This window comes from Camellia sinensis, chromosome 1 (assembly GCF_055761805.1).
Source record: "Camellia sinensis isolate YWXY chromosome 1, ASM5576180v1, whole genome shotgun sequence".
NCBI lineage: Eukaryota > Viridiplantae > Streptophyta > Magnoliopsida > Ericales > Theaceae > Camellia > Camellia sinensis.
The window spans coordinates 49,311,344-49,337,800 of record NC_138961.1 but is presented as its reverse complement, the minus strand read 5'-3'; the positions used below and the strand labels follow the sequence as shown (position 1 = coordinate 49,337,800).

The 26,457-nt window shown below is 32.6% G+C and overlaps 3 protein-coding genes and 1 long non-coding RNA gene across 4 annotated transcripts; 2 read left to right on the top strand and 2 right to left on the bottom strand.

The window, feature by feature from the left end:
* Positions 1-251: 251 nt before the first annotated feature.
* Positions 252-2,322, bottom strand: LOC114282406 (putative N-acetyltransferase HLS1). Its single transcript, XM_082877090.1, has 3 exons — positions 1,943-2,322; positions 1,624-1,823; positions 252-1,528 (listed from the first exon to the last, which is right to left on the bottom strand). Exons 1-3 carry the CDS (start codon positions 2,147-2,149, stop codon positions 673-675), a joined length of 1,263 nt encoding a protein of 420 aa, XP_082733216.1. The 5' UTR covers positions 2,150-2,322; the 3' UTR covers positions 252-672.
* Positions 2,323-2,548: 226 nt separating this feature from the next.
* On the top strand, positions 2,549-2,956 carry LOC145795492 (uncharacterized). The gene has a single exon (XM_082880094.1). The coding sequence runs from the start codon at positions 2,549-2,551 to the stop codon at positions 2,954-2,956; it is 408 nt and encodes a 135-aa protein (XP_082736220.1).
* Positions 2,957-15,583: 12,627 nt separating this feature from the next.
* LOC145789705 (protein FAR1-RELATED SEQUENCE 5-like) lies at positions 15,584-18,483 on the top strand. Its single transcript, XM_082866987.1, has 3 exons — positions 15,584-17,937; positions 18,025-18,165; positions 18,258-18,483. Exons 1-3 carry the CDS (start codon positions 15,622-15,624, stop codon positions 18,327-18,329), a joined length of 2,529 nt encoding a protein of 842 aa, XP_082723113.1. The 5' UTR covers positions 15,584-15,621; the 3' UTR covers positions 18,330-18,483.
* Positions 18,484-20,150: 1,667 nt separating this feature from the next.
* Positions 20,151-22,406, bottom strand: LOC145789700 (uncharacterized). The gene is made up of 3 exons (XR_014327935.1): positions 22,093-22,406; positions 20,404-20,553; positions 20,151-20,316 (listed from the first exon to the last, which is right to left on the bottom strand). It is a non-coding gene; the product is annotated as an uncharacterized LOC145789700 (long non-coding RNA).
* Between the last annotated feature and the right edge of the window lie 4,051 nt (positions 22,407-26,457).

Here is a 26,457-nt window from a genome sequence, read left to right as displayed (position 1 = left end):
TAAATTATAATGTAACCAACTTTAAATTAACACAATATGATTAAATCATAACTTTTACACATATTATATCATATCTTAATGCATATTATAAATGTTGGTATGAGAAAGAAAAAATTTTTAAAATGCATTTAAAAATTCCCATTTAGAGGCACCCCATACATAAATTTAAGGACCAAAAGGCAAAGCTCTATCTTTGAGGCCAATAGTTTCTCACTATGTCATACTAGTGAAGAAGAAAAAAGAGAGACAAATTAGTTGATAACAAGCACTGCATACACGTCCATCTTTTAAAAGGATATTCGGATACACATGAGTTACAATCCCCATCACAACCGTTTTAGAATGTGGAATGTGTAGAAAGGCCAAAATGCAACCAACCCTACATGGAATAAAAACTTACTTAAGGCTTTGTTTGGCTGAAAGAGGATCTAAAAAGTCACTTCCATTTACGAAAAACGATAAGTGGGCATATTCCCTTTACACCACCATCCCCCCCAAAAGAAGGGGAAAAAAATACCCATATCTTATCATTTTCCTCTTCTTTTGCCCCACCCACCTTCAAAATTGTTACAAACCAAACCTACTAATGTTAAACCACACCCCCCCCAAAAAAAAAATAAAAAATAATAGTAATAATATATAATTTGGCTTCTAAATTAGTTTGAGTTGTCGTTAGAACTCTCTAGGATCAGTAAAAATGGACACGTCAGGTGGTGACTTGGTCCAGTCACCAACAGACGCGTCAGTGTAGTCTTCCCGAAGCCTCTTGATGCACCATAGATCCTCGGCGCATGATAGCGCCTTCCAGTGCGGAATCCCTAACCTGAGCGGCTCGTGACTCGACACCTCCGTTGCCACCACTCCACACCCACACTCTTTAGCCAAATTATGTGCGAACCCACACAGGGCCTTAAGGTACTTGACCGCTAATGGGCCTGACCCACCCAGCCCGTACAAGAAGTGAAGCCCAAAGGGCCGAAAGACTTCTGGGACCGATGGCAATTGTAGCCGGGGCAAGGCCCGATCCACCAAGCGCGTCGTCTTCGCCAAGCCTTTCCTGACGGGCGACGCGCCACGGACCTCCAGTCTGAACACGTCCTTGCAGTTCCACACACTGAGTACGGCCCACGACTCGGGCGGGTTACCCAGGATGCGGTTCGAACCAGGCCAGGAGTAGGACCCGTGTGGAACAGCGATGAAGGTGCCGAGATTGAGCTTGTTGTTGAGGACTGAGTCAATGTCCCTAGGGAAGAACTCGGTGGTGGAGAATCGGCGGCGATAGAGGAACTCAGCGTCGGAGGGAGCGAGTTTGAGGATGGTGACTCGGTTACTGAGCCGGACACGGTGGGCGAATACGGGGTGGACCAGGATTGATGCAGTACGGAACTTAGAGTAGCCGCATTTATCGGTGAAGAGCTTGACGGAAGGTAGGTTGTCGTTTTCAGTAGCGATGTACGAATACTCGGCACCACTTTCTCTGAACCACTCCTCCATTCTTCTCACCATCTTCACCCCTATTCCCATTCGCCTGCAATTTCAAAATTCAAAAAACTATCATTAATGGGTTTACTCAATTCAATTACCCAGCAAAGCAAAGCAACATTCTCGATCATGATTGCCTGCCTGTGAGAAGGAGAGACGCGGAGGCCTAAAATGTAAGCGAGTTTGGTGTAAACAGGAAGGTGTTTCCTGCGACCGTTGCCGTTTTTTCCACTTCTGGAGAGCTTTTTTCCACACGTAACGGTTTTTATGCAGCCCCTTATCATGCCTACTATTTCTCTCTCCTCTTTATCTTCATTACCCACCATCACCGTCTCAGCTACCTGATCAACATCAAATACATACATATATATATATATAATTAGTATGAAAACAAAGAAACCCAACTACTACACTGCTCCACGCAAACGCAATATATGTAAGACAGAGTGTGTTATCGTACCAGCATGAGATAGGCAGGGAAATTGCGAACCCTGCAAGTTGGATCACCCAAGATGTCGGTGAAGAGAGAGAGCTTCCCGCTCGGTCCAACCTCACACCTCGTCTCTACCTCCTCCACGCCTCTGCAATCTTTTTCTGCGTCAAACTCTCTCACCACCAACACCACCCTAACTCCCTCTTCTACCATTTTTTTCCCGAATACGAACATATGTTAACTATCAAAACGGACCCAAATTCAGAAACACTTTGTTCACGAAGAGATTCAGACTAGTTGTTATAAATAGCAGAGGAAGAGCATAAAAGAGGGGTTAAAATTTAAATTGTAAGTGTGGTAGGTGTGGTAGGTAGATATAAGTGTGTTAGGTGAGAGTTGAGTGTGGTAGGTGAGTATGTTTTTCTCTTTTATATATAGGAGAGTGTATACATTTAAGATAACATTTAATAAAATCAATACATAATTCATTCTCTCTATTTCTCTATACATCAATTTTAACATGGTATCAGAGCAAGGTTGAGAACCTAGTATTTTCGCTTCACCGGCGGGTGACAGCCTCGCCTTGGCCGCCCGCCGGACCTCTCATCCCTTCTCTCTCTCTCTTTCTATCACATGGAGGACGAACAGATTACCTCTTCTTTCTTGAAAAACAAGCTCAGGCAAACCCTATGCCTCTCCTGTTGCTTCCGTGCCAACGGCTCTCCTCCGCCGAACGAGAGGTCATGGCTGGTACGAGCCTCGTCGATGCGGATCAGGTCGTCGGAGATTAAGGACAAGTGCAAGCACCTGATCAGCCGGATCGGCCGCCACCACCAGCACCAGAGGCACTTCTCGTCCGCGGTGGACTTCAGGTACGATCCACTCAGTTACTCTCTCAATTTCGACGAAGGTTTTGACGACCTCGACGAGGCTCCACTCCGGAGCTTCTCCGCCAGGCCGGTTCCGGTGTCGCCGCCGCCGTTGAAGACGGTGTCGGAGACCGACGACCTCGTGAAGCCGAGGGAGATCACCTGCATTTAGTTTATTGATCGATTTGCCTCTGACAATCTATTATATATATATATAGGCTTCGTTTGGGAAGTTGTTATTTTAGTAGGCTATTTTAGTTTTTAGCTATTTTAATAGGCTAAAATTTTTGTGTTTGGGAAGATGATTGGATTGTTTTATGGTTTGATGTGATGTTTATGAGAGAAAAAGTAAAATGATTATGGGTTTGATGTGATATTTTGTCTTATTAGCTATTTTAGCATATTTTGTCTTTTTGTGAATTTTACCCTAAATTAGGCTATTTTTTTTCTTCCCAAACACCCCCATAATATATAATAGATTGTATTCTTCCTGCAAACTCCTCATCATTCCCACTACCCCCACTTTACCTTTATTTATTTTATTTTATCTTCCTGCAAACTCCTCATCATTCCCACTACCCCCACTTTACCTTTATTTATTTTATTTTATCTTCCCTTTTTCATTCCAAAAAAAAAAAAAATCAAAACCAAAACCAAAACCAAAACCAAAACCACGTGAACCACTTTCCTTATTTTCCCAATCTCCTCCGTTTGATTTCAAAATCACTTATTTTTCTTTATTTTCTCTAAACCACTTTTAATCTCTTTCAAATACCCACTCTACAATAATATATCTTTTGCAGGGGCACTACCCCCAACTTTATTTTGAAACATCCATGTTCCCTTCGTCATCCACCTCACACCGATCTTTCTCAACTAACCCATCCAAAAATATTTTTTTTTATCTATTTTTTATTTTATTTTATTTTTATTTTTATTATTAAACAAAACACCAACACACAATAACACCAAAAACATTCCACAAACTTGTCATTTCTTCATGCCGGGGATCAACCCCGATCCCAATTTTACACAACAAAAAAAAAAAAAAAAAAAAAAACCCAAAAACAAAAAAAAAAAAAACACAAAAAAAACACAAAAAAAAACACCAAACAAACAAACCAACAAAAACAAAACAACCACATCCACCGGCGGGTTTTTTCTTTTTCTCTACTCTGCCGCCGGTCTCTTCTTCTTGCATATGTCCTGGGCGGCCCTTGACGGTGCTGCCTCTGAGTTTCCCACTCCACTGGGCACGTTCACTCCCCCCTGCTCCTCCACTGCAGCATATGGTGGACCTCCAAATCGGAACATAATGGTGGCCTTCCGCTTCAGCTCCTTATTTTCCGCTTTTAGCACACATATCTCTGCTCGCGCATCCTTATACATGCACTGGAGCAGAGCCAGTTGGACGTTTAACTGCTGCACCTCATTTGTCCTACTCTGAAGCCGGTGCGACAAGTTTGTGACTGTCGTCATCGTCTCCACACATGACTTCAATGTATACTGATTGGCCTCAATATCTGATTGCGATGCCATTATTTGCTCCACAGACCGCATAGGAAAGGTCAACGGAGCAAACCCAGGGGCGCTTGGTTGAGGTTCAAGGGCAACCGCACCAGTTATTTCTCTTGTGGACTCGTTGAGGTCTGGAAAGAGAGTGAGCAGACCACGGGAAGAAGAGGCCATGTTATGGGTTGCTGAGTGTTTCAGATGTTACAGAGTGTTTCAGGGTTTGCAGCTCTTAGAGCAACGCTCTCAGAGAACGAAGAGGTTTCAACTGGTTTGCTCTGCTTCCAAGCCTCAGGTTTCGCTTTGGTTTATATAGATAATGCCGAAGAGGACGACACGACACTCTGTCGGACACGTGCATCGCCGCGTGTCCGGCGCCCCTTTTGATGGCTCGCCGCTCGACGATTTCTGTTGGGCACGCCTTTTGATATATTAGGCACGCCTTTTGATGGCACGCCTTTTGATAGATTGGGCACAACTTTTCAGGGCTCGATATATATATACATGTATATCTTTTGGGCAGCCTATATACACAATCATCCGGTTAGCTTCTACAACGGTCCGGCATGACCCCATGAACTGTCCCGACATTAATTCCGGTTAGCTCTTACCAACGGTCTGACACCACCATACAGTGTCTACTATCCTCTTTTATTTTATTTGTCATTTTATTTTCCTATTTTGTTATTCTTTCCAAACTCAAGTTGGTTAGTATCTATCCTCCTTGAGTTTGAGGGGGACTGTAAGTGTGGTAGGTGTGGTAGGTAGATGTAAGTGTGTTAGGTGAGAGTTGAGTGTGGTAGGTGAGTATGTTTTTCTCTTTTATATATAGGAGAGTCATTGTATACATTTAAGATAACATTCAATAAAATCAATACATTCAATACATAATTCATTCTCTCTATTTCTCTATACATCAATTTTAACATAAATTGCACTTCTTTCAAAGCCGCGAGGTATATAACATGTATTTGAAGCAAAAGCAAAAATCTTCCAAGATTCAGAAGAGAGACAGAAACAGAGACAGAGCAGGTCGCAGAGACACTAAAGAAAGAGGGGCCGTTAATGGTGCTTTCCTTTTCTTAGGGTAGTGAGTAGTTTCGTCATAGCTGCAGAGGCTCAAGTTGTGGTGCGGCCTTTAAATACCCGATTTTTGGGCTTTTCCTCTCTCACCTCTCTTGAATCCCTACCTCTCTCGACCTTCTTTCTTCTCTCTAAATTTTTTATTTTTATTTTTATTTTTATTTTATAAATCTTACTAAGTATTAGTTTGGGATGTGACTTTTTTTTTTAATTTTTTTATTATTTTAATTTAAGGTTAAAAAAATTATTTAAAATAAATATTTTAATTTTTATAAGAAAAAAATAAAATAATTATAAATTAAATATAATATTTTATTCTATTTCATTAAAATATCATATTTTGTCCTAAATGATTTTTTTAACCCAAACTAATATCCCAGAGGAGGCCTAACAATCAATGATACTATACACGAGAAAAAGATGTTAATTGTAGGTTGTTTTGGAAATTAGTTAAAAATTAACTTTTTAATTTCATAATAAATTATTTATTTTATTAATAAATTATTAAATTAATTAATAGTTTTTAATGGTCTTTAAAATATGTTTTAATTAATAATTATGTAATTTTATTATTGTATAAGAAAATAATTATGAATTTTATTTTTTTAATTAACTATATTAAATAAAAAATTCTAACAAGAAAATATTTGTAATTTTTCAAGTCACGGGAATAATTTGTAATTTTAATAAATCTCAAAAGATATATTTATAATTTACCCTTTTAATTGTCAAAACTAATCTTCTTAAAATTTATCAAAATTATTTTTACTTCATAAGTTACAATAAAAAATGAAATGTTTATAATATATATTTTTACGAGTTTATGTCTGTGAAACTTATTCTTACCATTTATGAAATAAAAATAATTTAAATATACTAAAAAGTTAAGGGCAAATTATAATTAAAAAAAACCTCTAGAATTTGACTCACATAATAAAATAAACTCTAAATTTTTAATTTTTTCAATTTAAACGTAAAAGTTTTGATTTATTTTAAATCTAAACTATTTATTTAGTTTTGTTAAGTAAAATTAATGAAAAAATTAAATATTATTTTTGACATTTTATATATATTTACATTGAATTTAATGATTAAAAATTTTTTTTTCGTAGATTTTACTTAACGAAAATTGACAAATGATTTAGATAGAAAGTAAATTAAAAATTTTAAATTTAAATTGACAAAATTAAAAATAAAGGCCTTGTTTGGTTTGTTTTTGAAAAAAAAAATTGAAAAAAATTTTCTACAAACAAATTTTCAAGTGTAATCAAACCAAACAAATTTTTTTAAAAAAAATCTCAAAATTTTGTTTGGTTACCTACTTTTTAAAATCACTCTCTCTCATTCACATCAAATCAATCACTTTGTTAAAACTCTCTTTCCAAAACAATTTTCCAAAATCATTTTTCAAAAAAGACAAATCAAACAAGTTTTCGTACTTTTTATTTCAAAAACTACTCTATAAATACAAATCAAACATACCCAAAGAGTTTATTTTGTTATAAGACACACATTTTGAGTTTTTTTTTTTTTTTTTGTAATTATCCCAAAAATTAATTATTCAAAATTAGCAAAAGAATATTTTCATTTCTATTTTTTTATTATCAATTTTTTTGAAAAAATACTTTTAATTTAATTAGTATATTATATAATATTACACTGCTTTTTAAAATTTCTCTTTCCACCCCTTCCTCTTTTACACCCATTCCTCTCTCCAGGAAGGATAATAATTTATACTATATATTAAGCAAAAGAGGGTTTTTAATCCCAAGCCTTGTGGGAGCTCCAATCTCCCAATCTAAATTTCTTGATTTTTTGATTTAAAAAAAATAAAAATTTTAGCATTTATTAACATCTCCCAACTCCCAAGTTTTACCCTCATAATAATACTTTAATGCATTAAGAACAAGTATAAAAAAAATTCTTTAAAATCCAACACATATGAATTCCTTGAAAAGTTCCAACACATATGATTATTATCAAAATATATGATTATTATCAAAATTATTATCCCTCATAATAACACTTTAAAGCATTAAGAACAAACATAAAAAAAATTTCTTGAAAAGCCCAACATATATGATTATTATCAAAATATTAAACTTTAATATAATATAATAAAAAAAGACATTTAATTCCTTGAAAAGTCAAACACATATGATTGTTATCAAAATATTAAATTTTAATATAATATAAAAAAGGAAAAAAGAAGGCATTTAAAAAAAACATTTAAAAATCACAATTCAAATATATAGATAATTATAAACACAATAAAATAGGAGGGCATTCATGTCTACACGTTTTTTTTTATAAGATCTCATCCATTATAATAAGATAGCACTTTATTTCTCTCATCTTATAATCTATATATATATATATATATATATTATATATTATCTATCTATACTATATATTAAGTAAAAGGGGGTTTCTAATTCCCAAAACTTGTGAGAGTTCCAATATGTCAATCCTAATTTTTTATTTTTAATTATTTTTTTTTAAAAAAATTAACCTCAGCATTTATTAACTTCTCTTAACCCACAAGACTTTTTGACTTCTCACATAATTACTGCAATACCTTTTCTAAAACAAATAATTTGTATATTAAAAAAATTTTAAAACAAATATAAATATCTATATCTATATCTATCTATTTATTTATATCTATTTCTAGCCCACAAGTTTTGTGGGAGTTCTAATATCTGAACCTTAATTTCTTAATTTTTTTAATTTTTTTTTGAAAAAAAAAACTTGACACTTATTAAATTATTTCAAATCTTTTTAACTTTTCCAATACACACACTCTTTTTAACTTTTCAAATACCTATTGCAAATAGTAAGTCTCCTTTTTGTTTTCTTCTTGACTTCTCACTTCTACACTTTCAATTTCAGTGACCACATATGCAAACAGTAAGCCTTCTTTTTGTTTTCTTCTTATTGACTTTTTCTTTTGTTTACTATTTTAATATTGTAGTTAGATAGCGCCTAAAAATATTTGTGATTTGTCTAGCGAATAAAAAGTTATAATTTGATTTCTTAATATGATTGAAGTTAGATAAATATAAACCCTCACAAAGAGAAAAATGTGATTATAATTAGTTGAATGATTCTTTTTTTTTTTTTTAATGTGATTGTAGTTAGTTTAATAGTTCTTTTTTTTCATTTATTTATTTTATTATGGAAAAATGTTATGTGATTGTACTTTGTTCAATGACTTTTTTTTTAATATGATTGTCGTAGTTAGTTCAATGGTTTTTTTTAATGTTATTTAATCTTTTTATTTACTATTTTAATTTTATTTTTAATATGATTGAAGTTAAATAAACATAAACACTCACAAAGAAAAAAATGTGATTGTAATGTGATGTGATTGTAGTTTGTTCAATGACTCTTTTTTTTAATATGATTGTTATAGTTAATTCAATGGTTTTTTTTAATGTTATTTAATCTTTTTATTTACTATTTTAATTTTATTTTTAATATGATTGAAATTAGATAAACATAAACACTGACAAAGAAAAAAATGTGATTGTAATGTGATGTGATTGTAATTTGTTCAATGGCTCTTTTTTTTAATATGATTGTTGTAGTTAGTTCAATGGTTTTTTTTTCAATGTTATTTAATCTTTTTATTTACTATTTTAATTTTATTTTTAATATGATTGAAGTTAGATAAACATAAACACTCACAAAGAAAAAATGTGATTGTGGTTAGTTCAATGGTTCTTTTTTTTTAATGTGATTGTAGTTAGTCAATAGTTCTTTTTTTCATTTATTTATTTTTTTTATTATGAGAAAAATGTGATGTGATTGAAGTTTGTTCAATGGTTCTTTTTTTTAATGTGATTTAATCTTTTATTTACTGTTTTAATGGTTTTTCTTTACAATTATTTATGAAAAAAATATAATTGTAGTTAGATAGCATAAAAATATTTGTGATTTGATTTAATTTTTTTCTGATTTGATTTTTCAAGTACCAATTATTGATAATGATTAGATTGTATTTTGAAAAAAAAAATTGTAATTGATTTTTTTAACTCACTGTGTTTTTTGAAAAAAATTATTGCGTTTTTTTAACTATCAATTCACTTAATTTGTGATTTGATTTTTAACTCATTATGTTTTTTGAAAAACAAAATGGATAATGTAGCAATTATTGATGATGATTAGATAGCATTAAAAAAATTGTGATTTGTATGATTGAAGTTATCTCCTTATGTTTATAATTTTATTGTTTAATATGATTGAAGTTAGATAAACACTCACAAAAAAGAAAAATATTATTATAGTTTGTTCAATAGTTCTAAATAATCTTTTTTATTTACTATTTTAATGGTTATTTTTTTCAATTATTTTATTTATTATGAGAAAAATGCCATTGTAGTTAGATAGCATTAAAAAAATTGTGATTTGTATGATTGAAATTATCTCATTTTGTTTATAATTTGATTTTTTAATATGATTAAAATAAACTCACAAAAAGAAAAATGTGATTGTAGTTTGTTCAATGACTCTAAATAATATTTTTATTTACTATTGAAATGGTTATTTTTTTCAATTATTTTTTTTTTATTATGAGAAAAATATAATTGTAGTTAGATAACATTAAAAAAATTGTGATTTGTATGATTGAAGTTATCTTTTTTTGTTTATAATTTGATTTTTTTAATATGTCAATCCTAATCTATTATCTATCTATACTTATATATTAAGCAAAATGGGGTTTTTAACCTCCAAGGCCTGTGGGAGCTTCAATATCCTAATCTGAATTTTTAAAAAATTTTATTATAAAAAAAAAACTCAGCATTTATTGATTTGGTCAAAATCTCCTGATCAGCATTTACTAATTTTTTTTAATCCACATGTCTTTCTACATGCCTGCATTTATTGATTTGGTCAAAATTTTCTGATCAGCATTTAAAATCTCCTCATACAAATAATTATAGATACAATCTGTATATAGTTACTACAATATCATTTTCAACTTCTCTCATATACTATGGTTAGTGATAAGATTGTTAAATTATTTTTATAAATAGTCTTAAAAAACATAGTTTATATATTAAAAAATTTAAAATAAATATAAATGTCTATAATTATTCTGTATATAGCACGGGTGATAGACTAGTACCATAATGATGAGGTAATGTAGAAGCAGAAGAAATGGCGGCTATGGCTGCGCAATCTTAAGTTGTCCTCTTCTCTCTCTTGAAACTAATTTAGGCTTATTTTGGGAAGATAGTAAAAAATAGTTTTTTGGCTTTTAACCAAGCTTGTGGCTTTTTTAGACAAATGATTTGGGAAGTTGGTAAAAAGTGACTTTTGAATTTTTTTATTAATATTTGTTTATGATGTCAAATCATAATAAAATGACCAAACTACCCCTATTTATTTAAAATATTTACGACTTCACCTATGTAACACATTTTGACCCATGAGGGTAAAATTATAATTTCACCGTTGGCTAAAAACCAATTTCCCAAATAAAAAAAAAAAGACAAAAAAGCTAATTTTTTACTTTCACTATAAACTAAAAAAAAATGACTTTTAACCAACTTCTCAAAATAGCCCTTAATGGTACATAAGGAGGTGTTGCCATCATACACCCTTTTTAATCATTACCCCCATTCTTTCTCACTCTAAATTATGCTATCCATCTTACCATTACATGCATACATCATCCATATATCCTATCATATTTTTTTTAACATATCGATATCCCATTAATTCAACATGTCAATTCCATAATTCATTTGCGGATCACAATTACAATCCAGATAAAACCTAATATATATATATATATATATATATATTTATACTAACGTGTGTGACACACGTAATACATATATAATTTAGATAATTAATAATAAAAATTTTAATGTCTTAATATATATACCGTTTAATTAACAAGTATGTTCTTAATAAAACTTAAGATCTTAAGTTCAAAATTTACTTACACTGTGTATAATAATTTTTTATTTTACCAAATATAAAGTTGTCACATTACATGAGGAGAAGAATGTTTCACTAAATCAATTTAAGTCTTCACTTAATAATAGTATAGATAGATATCTATTTTATTTCATTCATAGGGGGTGACTTGAAAAATTGATTAAAAATTGACTTTTAAATTTTTTTTTAACTTTATTATCCTTTTGTATGTAAAAAATATGAAAGGTGATATAATTCAAAATAGATTAAAAACTAACAACTAACTTTTTACTAATTTCCCAAATTGCCCCATACTGGTCATATTATACGTCAAGTTTGGATTTAGATTTGATTAATGGACTGAAAATAAATAAAATTAAAATAAAGTAAAAAATAATTGAAAATTACACACTAACAGTGTGAGAAAAAAATTATAAAAAAATGATAAATTTTATAATTATTAATAGTCAAAACAAAGTGTATGTAACGAGATTTTTTTAAAAAAAAAAATTAAAATACAAGTTAATTTTTTCAATTTTACTTATTGGGTGTGTTTGATTGGACGGACTGGAAAATGGGGGATTAGAATCCATCGAACTTGTGTCCTGGGACTGTGAATCCCCCGGACTATTTGGTCGGATTGGATATGTATCCTGTGTTTGTTTTTTCATGGGATTAGATGTCTGGATAGGACTATTTTCAGTGAATCCAACGTTTGGTTGGACGGACTGGATAGGATAAATGAACAAAAGACTATTTTACCCTTTTTCAATTGTTTACTATGTAATAGCAATATTAAACATATCTTTAATATTTTAATTATTTTTAGTAAACATAAAACATACTAATGGTTAAATTTTGTTTAAAGATATTTAAACATACTAATATTGTCCAAAAAATTTGACTGGCATAGATTATTTTTATTTAAACAAATAAAAATTTATTGTTGAAATTAAACATACTAATGGTTAAATGTTTAAATTTTTATTTAAACAATTAACATTGAAATTATTTTGATGTACAGATTATGTTGAATTATGTTTTAAATTATGTTTTATTTAAATAAAAATTTGAAATTAACATTGAAATAAAACATAATTTAAATAAATGAAATTATTTAACATTGAAATAAAACATATGTACAGGATACATATCCAAATTATGTTTTATTTGGTCGGATTGTTTGAAATAAAACATAATTTCAATGTTGAATAATTTCATTTATTTAAACATAATTTTAAATAATTGTTTTATTTAAACAATTAAATGTTTAATTTCAACAATAAATAATTTCATTTATTTAAATTATGTTGAATTATGTTTTGATGTACAGATTATGTTTTAAATTATGTTTTATTTGGTCGGATTGGATATTTCATTCATTTATTTAAATGTTTATAGATAAATTATGTTTTGTTTATGTTTTATTTAATTTCATTGGATATGTTTTATTTAAATTAATTTCAACAATAAAACATAATTTAAATAAATGAAATTATTTATTGTTGAAATTAAACATTTAATTGTTTAAATAAAACATCTATTAAAACATCTATTAAATTTAAACAATGAAATTAAATAAAACATAAACAAAATTTTAAAATAAAACATCAATAAAATATCTATAAAAAATTATTTTAAAAAATTAAATAAATAAAACATTAATAAAAAGTTAAATAAAATTATTTTATTTTTAAATTGAGACATTTAAATTTTATTGAATTTTATTAAATATAATATATAATTAAATATTAGATGGTCAAAATGGTCATTTTCGCATATAATCCAAACAGTGATTAGTCCCCCACTTTCTGTCCCACCCCCCAGGACAGGATAGTCCCCCATATGGGGGACATGGAGTCCGGCCGGACATGGAGTCCGCCGGACTAAAAAAAAATCAAACGACGGATAAGGAGCACTATTTGGATTACAATCCAAATAGTGGATAGTCCCCCCTCCTAATCCCCCAATCAAACACACCCATTATATTGTGTTCTTTTGGAAAGTTAATTAAAAGTTAGGTTTTAATTTTTAATTTATTTTGAATCACATCGCTTTATACATAACTTACTTATAAAAAAATAAAATAGATTAAAAATTTATAAAGTCAATTTTTAACCGTTTTCTAAAAACACTCCATTACTTGAAAGATTTAAAAAAGAAAAATTATATGGATAAATTATTTTTTTAACTAAAAAAAATTCATGTTGATATGTGGCCTATGTATGTGTAATGATGATAATGATGATGTGTTCCCTGAACTTCTCTGTTTTTAACAGAAGCGGAATAGTGGGGACGTGGCGAAAAATGGAGCGTCAGGAAGCGAAAAGCAATGAATTTTAGACCGTTGATTTTCTGAGAAGTGGCTCCAAAAGCGGCCTTGTTACTTTTTTATCACAACAATGAATGAATCAGCAATGCTATATACCCCAACTCCCAACTGGGGATGACCCAGTGGAGTTCGGATCCTCTCCTTGAGGAGGGTCCTTGAGCTCCTGCGGGCAACGGCCACGATGACCCGTTTGTCATCCAACGGCTCATATTAAAAAAAAAAAAAAAAATTGAAAATGTAATGTTTTCGACTTCCCGCCCAAACGGTATATGCACAGCTCTGTTCCCACCATTCCATTCCAGCACAGACCTCCATTTCCACGCAGCCCCCTTCTCCTCACTCACCCCCACCCTCACCGGCGAACCCACGGCCAACGGCGACCCCCGACGGCGACCCACTCCCCGGTGAGTTCTTCTTCTTATGCTCTCTCTCTCTGTCTGTGTTTGCTGTCCCTTTCCCAATATTGATATACTAGCCTGCATCATTGGGTGCATAATAATCAAAAGATTGTCATGGTTTGCTTGTTCTTTGCCTTGCCTTGCCTTTTGACCTTGCTTTAAGAATGAGTTGGGCCTTGGATGAAAAGGGCTCCTCTGCAATTCACCTACACTGCCTCCTCCCTTATCAATAATAGGATACCCTTTCGTAACAGCTACATCATATTGGGGTAATTTGGATAGCAAATTCCGAGCCCTAATAGCGATTAAGCTGTCTGGGACACTTGGGAATTTATCAAGCACGGCCTCTTCACTACCCTCTATTTCCACAATATCTCTATTTCCACAATATCCGACCATCTGGGTTGTGAATTATATTGTTATCCATTTGTATTGTTATCCATTTGTATTTATAGTTTTGTACTGTAATGGATTGTTGTCCATTTGATTATAATTTAATTTAGCTAATATATGATTTACAATTTGGCTGTTTGTTGCTGAATTCAAAATTATCATGTACATGTACTGAATTCAGTTGCTGTTTGTTGCTGTTCCAAGGTGGCTAAAATTTGGCTGTTATAGTTATCCAAATTAAGCTTTTCTATGATTTTTTTTTTTTGTTTTTTGTTTGAAGTAAAAATAACCAAATAGTGTGGAAGCTGGTTTAGTTTAACATTTAGTAAAATGATGCCACTTAGCAATATTAGAGTGATTAATTCCCTAAGGATATAATTATTGTCATAATAGAGTAAGTGGGAACTAACTATTTTCTTATCTGTTCAATGAGAATATTATTCTCAATATGGAATAGTTAGTTTAGTGTATCATTAGGTATCATATACTCCTTTTAATAAGTGCTTTCTTCTCCATTGGTAACAAAACTTGAATATGGAATAGTTAGTTTAGTGTATTATTAGGTATCATATACTCCTTTTGATAAGTGCCTCTACCTTACATAAACTGCTATTTCTTTAACCTTAAAACTACTGGTCTTTGACCCATGAGACTGCCAATTAATAGAGCACACTGTAAATTGGATAGAACAGGGTAATGTTATGGGCCTTTTGTAGACATGGCAGTCTCATGGGTCATGTAATTATTAACTGGTGTGTAGATATGTTATATTGAATCTCATGAATAATTTTTGACCCATGAGACTGCTAGTTATGAATAACTGAAATGCTTGTGTTATTAACTGCTATTTCTATCTATATTCAGTAATTTTCCTTATATGACATATGGTCCTATCTATAAACTAGATAAACCAGATAAATTTCCTTAATTCGTTATGAATAATTCCTTATGAATAAACCAGATAAATAAACCACATAATTCCTTATGAATAAACCAGATAAGCCAGTTATGAATAATTCAATTTCGTTAATTGGAGTAATTTTCCTTATATGACATATGGTCCTATCTATAAACCAGATAAATGTTAATTATAAACCAATTTCAATTCATTTTCATAGCATTACAACCTAAACAACCCAAAAAACTTATTAAGAAGCTCAACTATCATTAACTTAAGATTTTATTTATATGGGTTTTCAGTTGCATTTTGATATCGATATGGAACCTGAGAATGACTGTGATTGGAAGCCAAAATTGGGAATGATATTTGATTCTGAACAATGTGCGTATGATTTTTATAATACATATGGAGGAAGAATGGGGTTTAGCATAAGAAGAGATTATTGTAAGAAGGACAAGTTCACTAATCAACTTATTCATAGACTTTTGGTTTGCAACAAGGAGGGATTTCGAAAGGTTGACAAGCGAGACCCATTGTCAAAAAACTCTAGAGCTGAAACTAGGACTGGGTGTGAGGCTCGACTTTATATTAAATTACATGAGGGTACTGGAAAATATGTTGTGACTGATTTCAAAGAAAAACACAACCATGATCTTGTATCACCCGAGTGTGCCCACATGTTGCCGTCACAAAGAAAGATATCTGCTACCCAAGCAATTCAGTTAGATTTAGCGGCACAATCTGGTCTTCGTTTGGGCCAGTCTTTTGAACTCATGGGTAGGGAAGCTGGTGGAAGGCAATGTCTTGGTTTTACGAAATTAGATTCTAAAAATTATTTGAGAACCAAAAGACAACAAAGTTTAGCATATGGGGAAGTAGGCAATGTCTTGCAATACTTTAAAGAAAAATCTTTGCAGAATCCTTCATTCTTCTATGCTGTTCAATTAGATAATGAGGAGCAAATAACCAATATGTTTTGGGCCGATGCACAAATGATCATGGATTATGCCCAATTTGGTGATGTTGTCACATTTGATACGACTTACAAGTTAAACAAAGAACATAGACCGTTCGCATCTTTTGTGGGATTCAACCATCACAGGGAAACAGTTATATTTGGTGCAGCATTGTTGTATGATGAGACCGCCGAATCGTTTGTATGGTTGTTTGAAAACTTTCTAGAGGCTATGTCAAGGAAGGCACCGAAAACTTTGTTCACCGATCAAGATGCTGCAATGGCTAAAGCCATACCCATCGTTATGCCTGACACAAGTCACCGATTGTGTACTTGGCATTTGATGCAAAATGCATTAAAACATGTTAACTGTTTGTTCCAAGATAAGGGGGTGAAGGGTGTACTAAATAAATTTTTCTTTCACATTGAAGATACAAATCAATGGAAATTAGAGTGGGCGGAAATGCTTGATAAATATGATGCGCATGAAAACCATTGGTTGAAATTGACTTTTGCGGTGAAAGAAAAATGGGGATGGCCTTATGTTAGATCAACATGGGCTGCGGGAATGAGTACCACACAACTTAGTGAATCTTTTAATGCTTTTTTGAAGGATTACATTCGTTCTGATTTCAACTTAAATGAATTCTTCATGCATTTCGAAAGGGTACTTTACGAGAAGCGATACAAGGAGTTAGAAGCGGGCTATGCTTTGTGCCAAAGGTTGCCAAAGGTGAAAGCAACAATAAGAATGTTAATTCAAATGGGTAACGTCTACACAAAAAAGATCTTTGAGGAATTCCAAAATGAGTATTTTCAATCCATTGAATCGGACATAGAAGCAGTTGAATATGGCGAGGCTAGTACCATTTACACAGTTGTTGATGTTGGTAACAAACATGCAAGGAAAGTGAAGTTGGAGAGGGATGGCTCTTTGGGTTGTAATTGTACAAAGTTTGAAAGGGAAGGAATCTTGTGTTCTCACTCATTGAAGGTCATTAGAGACATATTGAAGATGAAAGAGGTTCCTCCACAATACATTCTGAAGAGGTGGACCAAACAAGCAAGAGCCGAAACTGCGCAGCACATTAAGGAAAATGACATTGAAGTAGATGCGAAATTCCAACAAGCTTCGCGGTATAAGACATTGATGACTGCATTTAGAGCAGTAGCAAGTAGAGCTGCTGAAACTGAAGAAACATATGATTTTTGTATTGCACACCTTGCTACATTAGGTGCAGATGTTGAAGGCAAGTTAAGTGCTCATTTTGGTATTGGAAATGAAGTATGTAATGATAATGATACCCAAAGCTTTGAAGTGGAATGCGAAGATGTGAATCATGTTCTGCAACCAAAAGGATTGAAGAAAAAGGTGGCAACTAGTAAGGGCAAAAGGAGGGTCAAAGGTGGATTCGAAGCGGCGTTGGTAGCGAACTCCAAAAAAAAATCCCGTGCTAATAGCTTGGCTTCGTCACAATCTATTGCAAGTTCAACGGTTGCACCTTCTCCATTATCTGTTGGAGGAGATATATATGTTCGTGAACATGTTCCTCCGCTTCAACCTCTTCCTCCCCTTCATCCTCTTCCTCGATCTTTGCCCATGGGTGGTAATTACATTCCTCCGCCATTGATGTATCCCACATATCATGTAAGTCTTACTTTAACATTGTATTTTTTGTGTGGATATAATATGTGACTAAAACCATAACTGAAAGCATATATGACATTCTTGTAGGCGAACAATTTGCGGGAGATGTATGTGGTGCCAAATTATTTGCCAACTCAACCAACATTCCAATCACTACTACAAGGTTCATATGGATATGACATTGGGTTTCGATATTCTCAAGAATCAACTACTCCAATGTGTACTGAGGTGCGTTCTTGATGTATTTATAGTTTATAGTGGCTGAAAATTCTGTGATATCATGTATTTATAGTTGCTTAAAAATTGTCTTTCTTTTTTAGGCTATGGACAACCATCAACAGAACCAAACTGATGCTGAAACTGGGCTGCAACGTGAAGACATGGCCTCTTAAATTGTGAAGCAAACTGTTGCTACAAAGTGATGTTAAAGTACCAATGTGTCAATTTTTAAGGACCAATGTATTAATTTAGATGTTAAAGTTGTACTGGTTGATGTTCAGTTATAGTTGATTTTAATTTAAATGTTAAACCCAAGTGAACTGATTCTGTTATTGTTAATATCCTTTTTTAAAATATGTGTTGGTTGGTTGATGTTCATGTTCATGTTCATATTGAACATGTTATTGAACTGGTTCTGTGTTCATGTTCTGTGTTGAAGTTGTTACAAATCAAATGGAAAGTGCATTGAAATAGAAAGAAGAAAGTTTAAGTCAGTAGGGTTGATATGCTAACTAAGAGAAAAATGCAGGTAGCTTACTGGCATGCCCAGATAGAAAAATGCAGGTAGCTTACTGTCTTTAATAAGGAATGATTTTGACAAATTCTTCCTGCATGACTGTTTGAGATAATCTGCACCCATACAAATAGGTGATGCAGCATTTATAGGAGTGGTACAATTAACAGGAGTAGTCGATGCTGGACCAGATGGTTTGCATCTGTCTCCTGGTGACACTTCTAATCTGGCATTTCCTCCAGCATGTTCACCAGCTGACATGGTATCTGCATCACTCTGTCTCCTTTTTGTTTTCCTTTTGCACGCCTAGATCCATGGAAGGACTCACAGCATTGGTCTTTGATTTGTTTGATTTTCCAAGAGATGTTCCATTAGTCTCCTTCCCAACAAATTGATTGATTGATTTATGAAGGTTGCAGCTTCCATTTAACGGACCTGACAGTTTTCGCTGAGTTCTTCTTCCTCTGTTGTTTCTCAATTCACCAATTCTAACAGCAGCAATCGTATCAGTCAACCAAGCTATGGGTGTACACCAACTTGTTCTTCCAACCGGCATTTCTTGACTGATATACACCCACTTGATGATGCATTGGCAAGGCATCTGCCAACCTCATCAATGTTACTTCTTTTCAGAGCTGTTACTTCTTTTATTTGCTCATTAACTTCAGGAGATACTTTGTCTGCATTTTCAATCAAATTGGTGGTTAAGTGTACTCCATCATTTGACTTGGCCTTCTTTGGTTTTGCCACTAACTCAATATCACTTTCCTTCCTCACATTCTTAGCCTATATATCATTTGACATAGCTTAATCTTCATGCATTCCTGTCAAAAGTTCTCCAATCAATAGCCTATATATTTGTTCATTTCTGCCATGGTGTTGAAACTGGATCTGCAATTAATTTGACAGTAGCATCCTTTTCATGATCACAGTCCATAAAAGCATCCTTTAGATTGAGGTTTGGTTTTTGTAGCAACATGCTCAGCAACATGGCAGTCCAATGCAACATAACATTCCATAACAAAACATTCCATAACATAACATAACATGATAACATTACATTACATTCCATTCCATAACATAACATAGCAGTCCAATGGAACATAACATTCCAAAATTCCATCAGAATCAGCCTGTGCAACATAACATTCCATAACATTCCATCATTCATCATCACAGAATCTGCTGGTTATCATGTATTATAGTTACATAACATAACATTTCATCATTCATTCCAACATTCCAAAATTCCATCATTCATTCCATAACAAATAAGAAGTTTAATGTTCCCCAAAATTCATTCCATAACAGATAATAGATAACAAGTCGGAGTACATAAAATCCAAAAACATACAAACTTCCATTAAGTTCCCCAAAAATACAATAAAGTGAAAAAGTTACATCATAAAGTAGAAAATGATACAAAATACACTGAAGTACACCATCTTTTTCATATTATTTTCCATCGTTTGCAGCCTTCGACCATAGTCATTTTCCATGTCATGAAGCCTCATCCTTACATCGTTCAAGTCTTCTATTGTTATACCAGCAGCAGCTGTACTGTTGGAACGGATTCTGGATGTAACGTCTTCATCATCTTCAGACACGAACTTGAAGTAATTGCAATGATGAGTGGGAGGGTTACTCTGCAATGCATGCGAATACATTAGTTCAATAAGACAAATATTAATGTGTGTAATAAAGGAAAAAAATAGCTAGAATTACCAACTTACATATTTCGATGGGCAAACAAAGTACAAACGCCCTTCATTTCCGTTCTCGTTGGTTCTTACAATATGTATAGCAGCTGTTCTTCCACAATTGCACAGCCTCGGTACCAATCTCATGTCGCTAATGTTAGAAGAAGAAGCCATTTTTTAAATCTGCATACATGAGGAGAAGGCTAATGAGAGTTGGTGCTAATGGAAGTTGGTGCTAATGGAAGTTGGTTCTAATAATATGTCCCATAGGAATAACTTGAAGACATTGTTACAGATGCAAACTAGTTCTGATGTTAACAAATGCAAACATGGTTATTAACAGATGCAATTGTCTAGAAGACAACTTTGTTAATATTTGCTTCCTTTTATTTTATGCTAGAAGATAACTTTGTTAATATTTTATGCTAGAAGACAACTTTGATAATATCTAAATTAAGTCTATCTCCTTTCTACACCAATTGGCCCCCAATTCCCTGCCACAATATTTTACAAGGTGGTTGTCCATAATCTTTTTTCAGTCAATCTTTCATAATCCGGCAACCAAACAATTAGGAAACCATGCCCAGTTGTTACCCATCTAGCAACCCGGGAAGCATCCTCTATCTTATGGAACTCCAATCCTAAAAGCTTCACTAGCCCTAATGCCGCCACAATCCTAAAAGCTTCTTGTATATCTGCATTCTGCACCATTTGTGAACAAAACTATCAGTGGGCACTCCATGAACTGCTTCTTGTATATCTGCTCCATTTTTTAACAAAACTATGTATCTTTGTATTTCCCCATTCTCGTTGATATGCAGTTTGTAACCCTTTTATAAATTCTCTCTAATTTAATAATGATGCACGAGTGATGCAGTACGCAGTAGAAGAAAGAGAGGGAAATACTGGAAGAAGAGGGCCACAAGCCTTAACACAAGGCCACAACCTAGAACACTCTCAATTCATTAATTCCAAGCTAAGATTACTATGCAAATACCAAATATTTATAGGCTAGAGAACCTAATCAAAATAGGAAACTAAATCATAATCTAGACTCCTAATAAAATTCAATCAAGTTGGGAAACTAAATCCTAAAATAAAAGGAAGCAAATATAGTATACTCCATCAGATTGTATGGGTCAGAAAATTCTCTACATCACAAAAGAAACAGCAAATCGCATTAGTCCTACACAGTAATTGCAAGGAAAGACCTTTAAATTCAAACTCAGAACAACTAAATTTTCAACAACAACAAAGAATCAGATTCATATTTCAGCACTGTGGGTTGGTTACATTCATATTACATAACATCAGAACTGTGGGTTCATCTTTACCCTCATCATCTCCAAAAAATATTACCAAATCATCCTCAAATTGAAAAAAAATTCAGACGTTAAAAGCCCTAAATGTTTAGCCGTTCGAATAGAAATTCGAATCCCTAATTCCTAATTCTGAAATCCCTACTTCTGAAATTCCTAATTTTTCTAAAAGCCCTAATCCCTAATTTTTCAAAAACCAAAATTCCTAATTTTTCAAAACCCAAATCCCTAATTTTTTTAAAAAGCCCTAATTTTGAAATTATAAAATCCCTAATTCTGAAAATATGGAACGAGCAGATGAGGGATTCCCTTTCACTCTAACTTGTCCATATCAATTCCAAACCCAAATCTCAATCTCAATCTCAGATGTCGGAAGACAAAAGATCTTTGTTCGAAGACTAACCTGGTTCGTGAAGAAGAGATCTTTGCTCAACCGATGGTGAGTTCACGAAGCGTAGAGCTGGAGTGGTGGAGTTTGCCGTCGGTGAGGATGGAGCTCGCCGGTGAGGATGGGTTCGCCGGTGAGGATGAGGGATGGGTTCGACAGAGGCGACTGCTGCGTGAGAGTGAGAGTGAGAGTGAGAGTGAGAGTGGTGTGTAAGATTGAAAGTGAATGCTGTGTTGTTGTTTGTTTGGGCGGGAAGCATAAAACACACTGTAATTTGATTTTTTTTTTTTTTTTTTTTTTTTTTTTAATATGAGCCGTTGGATGACAAACGGGTCATCGTGGCCGTTGCCCGCAGGAGCTCAAGGACCCTCCTCAAGGAGAGGATCCGAACTCGACCCAGTGACCCCCCCCCCCAGTGCCACGTGTCGGTCTGGGATTGGCTGAAAATTCAAAAAAAAAAAAAAAAAACTATTTTTTTTTTGGACCAATGGGAGGTGACCCCAATACCCCACTGGGGTCCAAAGCTTTAGTCATGAATGAATATACCAGCCGTTTTTTTATTTTTATTTTTTTTTAAAACTGCTTGCGTTGCTCTTCCGATTTTCATTATCGTCATCAATTACTATAATCTCATCTCAAAAGAACGGCCAAGATTCTTTGACCCACTTGATCATCTTAAAAGGACGGTCACGATGAAAGATTCACTGAATTCCCTAGATTTCGTCACTATTATAGATCCTGTGAACTTATCATCTTAGCCTATGTTTGGGAAGAAGATTTTGTAGCTTTTTTTTGGATTAAAATAGTCACGAAAAATAAAATAAATTTTTAGTTTAATAAGATAAAATATCACATCTAATTCATAATTATTACATTCTTTCTTTCACAAAAAAATTAAAAAAATCAAAAGCCTTTTTCAAACTATGCTTTTTAGCCCAAAAAATCAAAAATCAAAAAGGCAACCCATTTTCCAAACGAAGCCTTAAAATTTTAAATATTACCATTCAAATTTAAAAAGGGCATTTTTTTTTTAAAATCTATGGTATTAAAATTTTATAATATAAAAGATATTTAATATTATCACAATGTCTAAGGTTCTTCAATATCGATTTAAAGAAAATTTGATCCAGAGAATTTCTCTAAACTTCCCACTCTAGAAAAATTTCTCTGGATTTCCTAGAGAATTTCTTCCCAGAGAATTTCAAAGAATTTCTTTAGATTCCAGTCTAGAGATTTTGGATTCTAGTCTAGAGATTCTGGGAAGGCCAAAAAAAATTACTTGCTGAGAATTTCTCTTAATTCAAACCAGAGAAATCCAAACAAAATTGAAATTTCACTGGCTTTCTTTACAAATTTCTCAGTATTTGAAATTTAGACTAGTTTGCATTTTCTCAGATTTTTAATCTTCGTCGCACTTTCATGCCATTATAACGAAGAGGATCTTAACAGCGACATAGAACTGGTTCTTCGGTGTAGAGATCTGTTACGCTATTTCACGTTTGGTCCTCTCGGAAGCTTGTCGGATTCATCCATCACATTCTCGCAATCGCCTTCGGTTTCGTCGAGATCTAGTGATGACGCGAGCACCTGAGGCTGTTAGAGGTGCGAAGAGAGCTTCATCGGCCGAATCTGGCCATTCATGAACAATTCATTGGCCAGATCATCGATCCGATCAACCACAAGCCTATTGTCCCAAACCTAGTTGAAAATTCAAACTCAAACGAGCCCGGAACCGACGCCTCAAATATCAGGGGCGTCGAATTTGGAGACGACGAACACATCATGAAGTGCATTGGACTCACCGAAGCACCGGAAATGAATCCTCATCCACGACCACCTCCAGAGCCATAGCCGGGGCTCGACGGAGCATTAACATAAGGCGTGGAGCAAGTGCTATCAATGTCGTTGGAGTAGATGTAAGGTTCGTGGAAGATTGCGGTTTTGCCATTATTAGGGTCTTGAAGCTCTGGTCTGGAGTATGTGGCAACTCCACCGCCATTGTTGCTGGTGGTAGTTTCAAACCCTTATTTCATGCGTGCGTGTGTGTGTGTATGAGAGAGAGAGAGAGAGAGAGAGAGAGAGAGAGAGAGAAAGATTTTGGAACTTGGCGTGGAAAAGTGTGAAACTGAATCAATATTGGATGGGTGAGATATATGAGGGTGGGTAAGGGATCTTAGACATCACAAAATAATATTGTGGACTTCTCCCATTACTAAAAATAGGAGAGGGGCCTTAGATTAATTTTTCATTTATAAATTAGATTCACTTTTTAAATTTAAATGATATAATAATTAATTATAATATATTAAGTAATTCTCTCTCTCTCTCTCTCTTCTAATTTTTTTTTTAAGTATCAATCATTTCACTTACACATCATTAGATTTAAAAAATGAGTCTAAAAAGTAAATTTATATATCATTTTTATTTAAAAAAAATTATAATTTTTCGAAAGGTTATGTTAATGAGTTTTTAATTCTTACTTTTTTTTTTATTTTTAGTCATTTTTTATTAATATTTTATTTTTTTAACCTTTTAAATCTATTTAATCTAAATTCATTCAAAAAGTAAAATATTTGTGAAAAAATCTATAAGGGGCAAAAAAAAAAAAAAAACTCAATAAATACAAAAAACATATACTCTTTTTTTTTATAGTATTTTTTGTATTTTTTCTATTTAGTAAATCTTCTATAGATTTTTTTTATAAATTCAACTTTTTAATGTATCCACACTAACTGATTGTAAAAAATTGATCAAAACTTTCACTAAAATAAAAATATATAAATTCAAAATTAAAAAATTATTTTTAAAAATTACGAACCTAAGATATTCTAAATAAGTGTATTTTTTTACTTTTTATGAAATATGAATTGAATTTGAAGTGATGTGGTAAAGATGTGATATGATTTAAATAAGATAATATGACTTTTAAATAGGATAACGATTTTTTAACTTTTTAATTTTTTTAAGTAATGCCAAACCTAATCAGAGTTTCAATACATTATTTTTTATATTTTTTATATAGTACTCATCTATTTTATATTATAAAATTTTTACTTGTGAGTTAGATCCACATTATTAGTGATGGACTACCAAGACACAGCCACATTCTCTCCCTCTCTCTTAGGAGAATTAATTGAATTGAAAACACTAATCAGTTTCAACAATGATTGGGTATTTAAGAAAGTGGACACACTCTTTTTTACTAATGGAATAATGCTATATATATATATATATATATATATTAATTAATATAATATTAATAATTTGGTAGTGTTACATACACTAATTAGGTCAAGTTTGACATTTTATAAATAATTCATCTTTTTATCTTTTTATCTTTTTTTCATCACATCACTTCTCTACTTTTCTGCATATCTTTTCTTAAAAAGACAAAAAGTACACTTATTTAGATCATCTCAAACAACTCCTTAGTATATTAATTAGTATACTAATATTAATTATGATATTATTATTGACCTCACTCATTAATTATATTACAAATACTAAAAAATTCTTAAATTATGTCATATTATCAATTAGTACACTAGTTAGTATACTAATTGGCGCATATAGTATTAGTCAATGGTAATTTGTATAATAGATGATATTAATAATAATGACATAATACTAGTTGGTACATTAGTGTTTATATTAATTGGTGCATATAATACCACCGTTATTAATTTAGAGTTTATGATTGGGAATGGCTTCTCTCTAGTCCAATCACAGACTAGAGGATACTGTTGGGCCTGTGAGGGCTCATAACGGGTCCCGTTTCGATAAAATGAGTTGTTGAATGTGTAAAAATCGTCGAATATTATATACTTATAAAAAAACACATTAATCAAATATCGATAATTATGTGATCAAATCAGTTTTGTATGAAAAAAAAATGGACGGTGAACAATAAATGGTTTACAAAAATCTGATTTGATCACATAACAATCGATATCCGATTAACATGGTTTTTTTTTTGCAGATATATAGTACTCGACGAGTTCTATATATTGAACGATTCGGATTATCGAAACAGGACCCGTGATGGGCCCCGCAGACTCAGCAGTATTCTCCAATCCATGATTGGACTGGAAAGAAGCCATTCCCTTTATGATTAACCCTTTTTCAAAGGCACGTGGTGTACGAGTTCTACATATTGAATGATTCGGATCATCGAAACAGGACCCGTGATGGCTCCCACAGACTCAATAATGTTCTCAAATTCGTGATCAGACTGAAAAGAAGCCATTCCCTTTATGATTAACTATTTTTCAATGGCACGTGGTGTACGTAAGTTACACTCGTTCATTTCTTTCTTTCTTTTTTTTTTTTACAATTAAAAAAATAGTAATAATTTTCATATCAACATACAAAAGTTTGTTA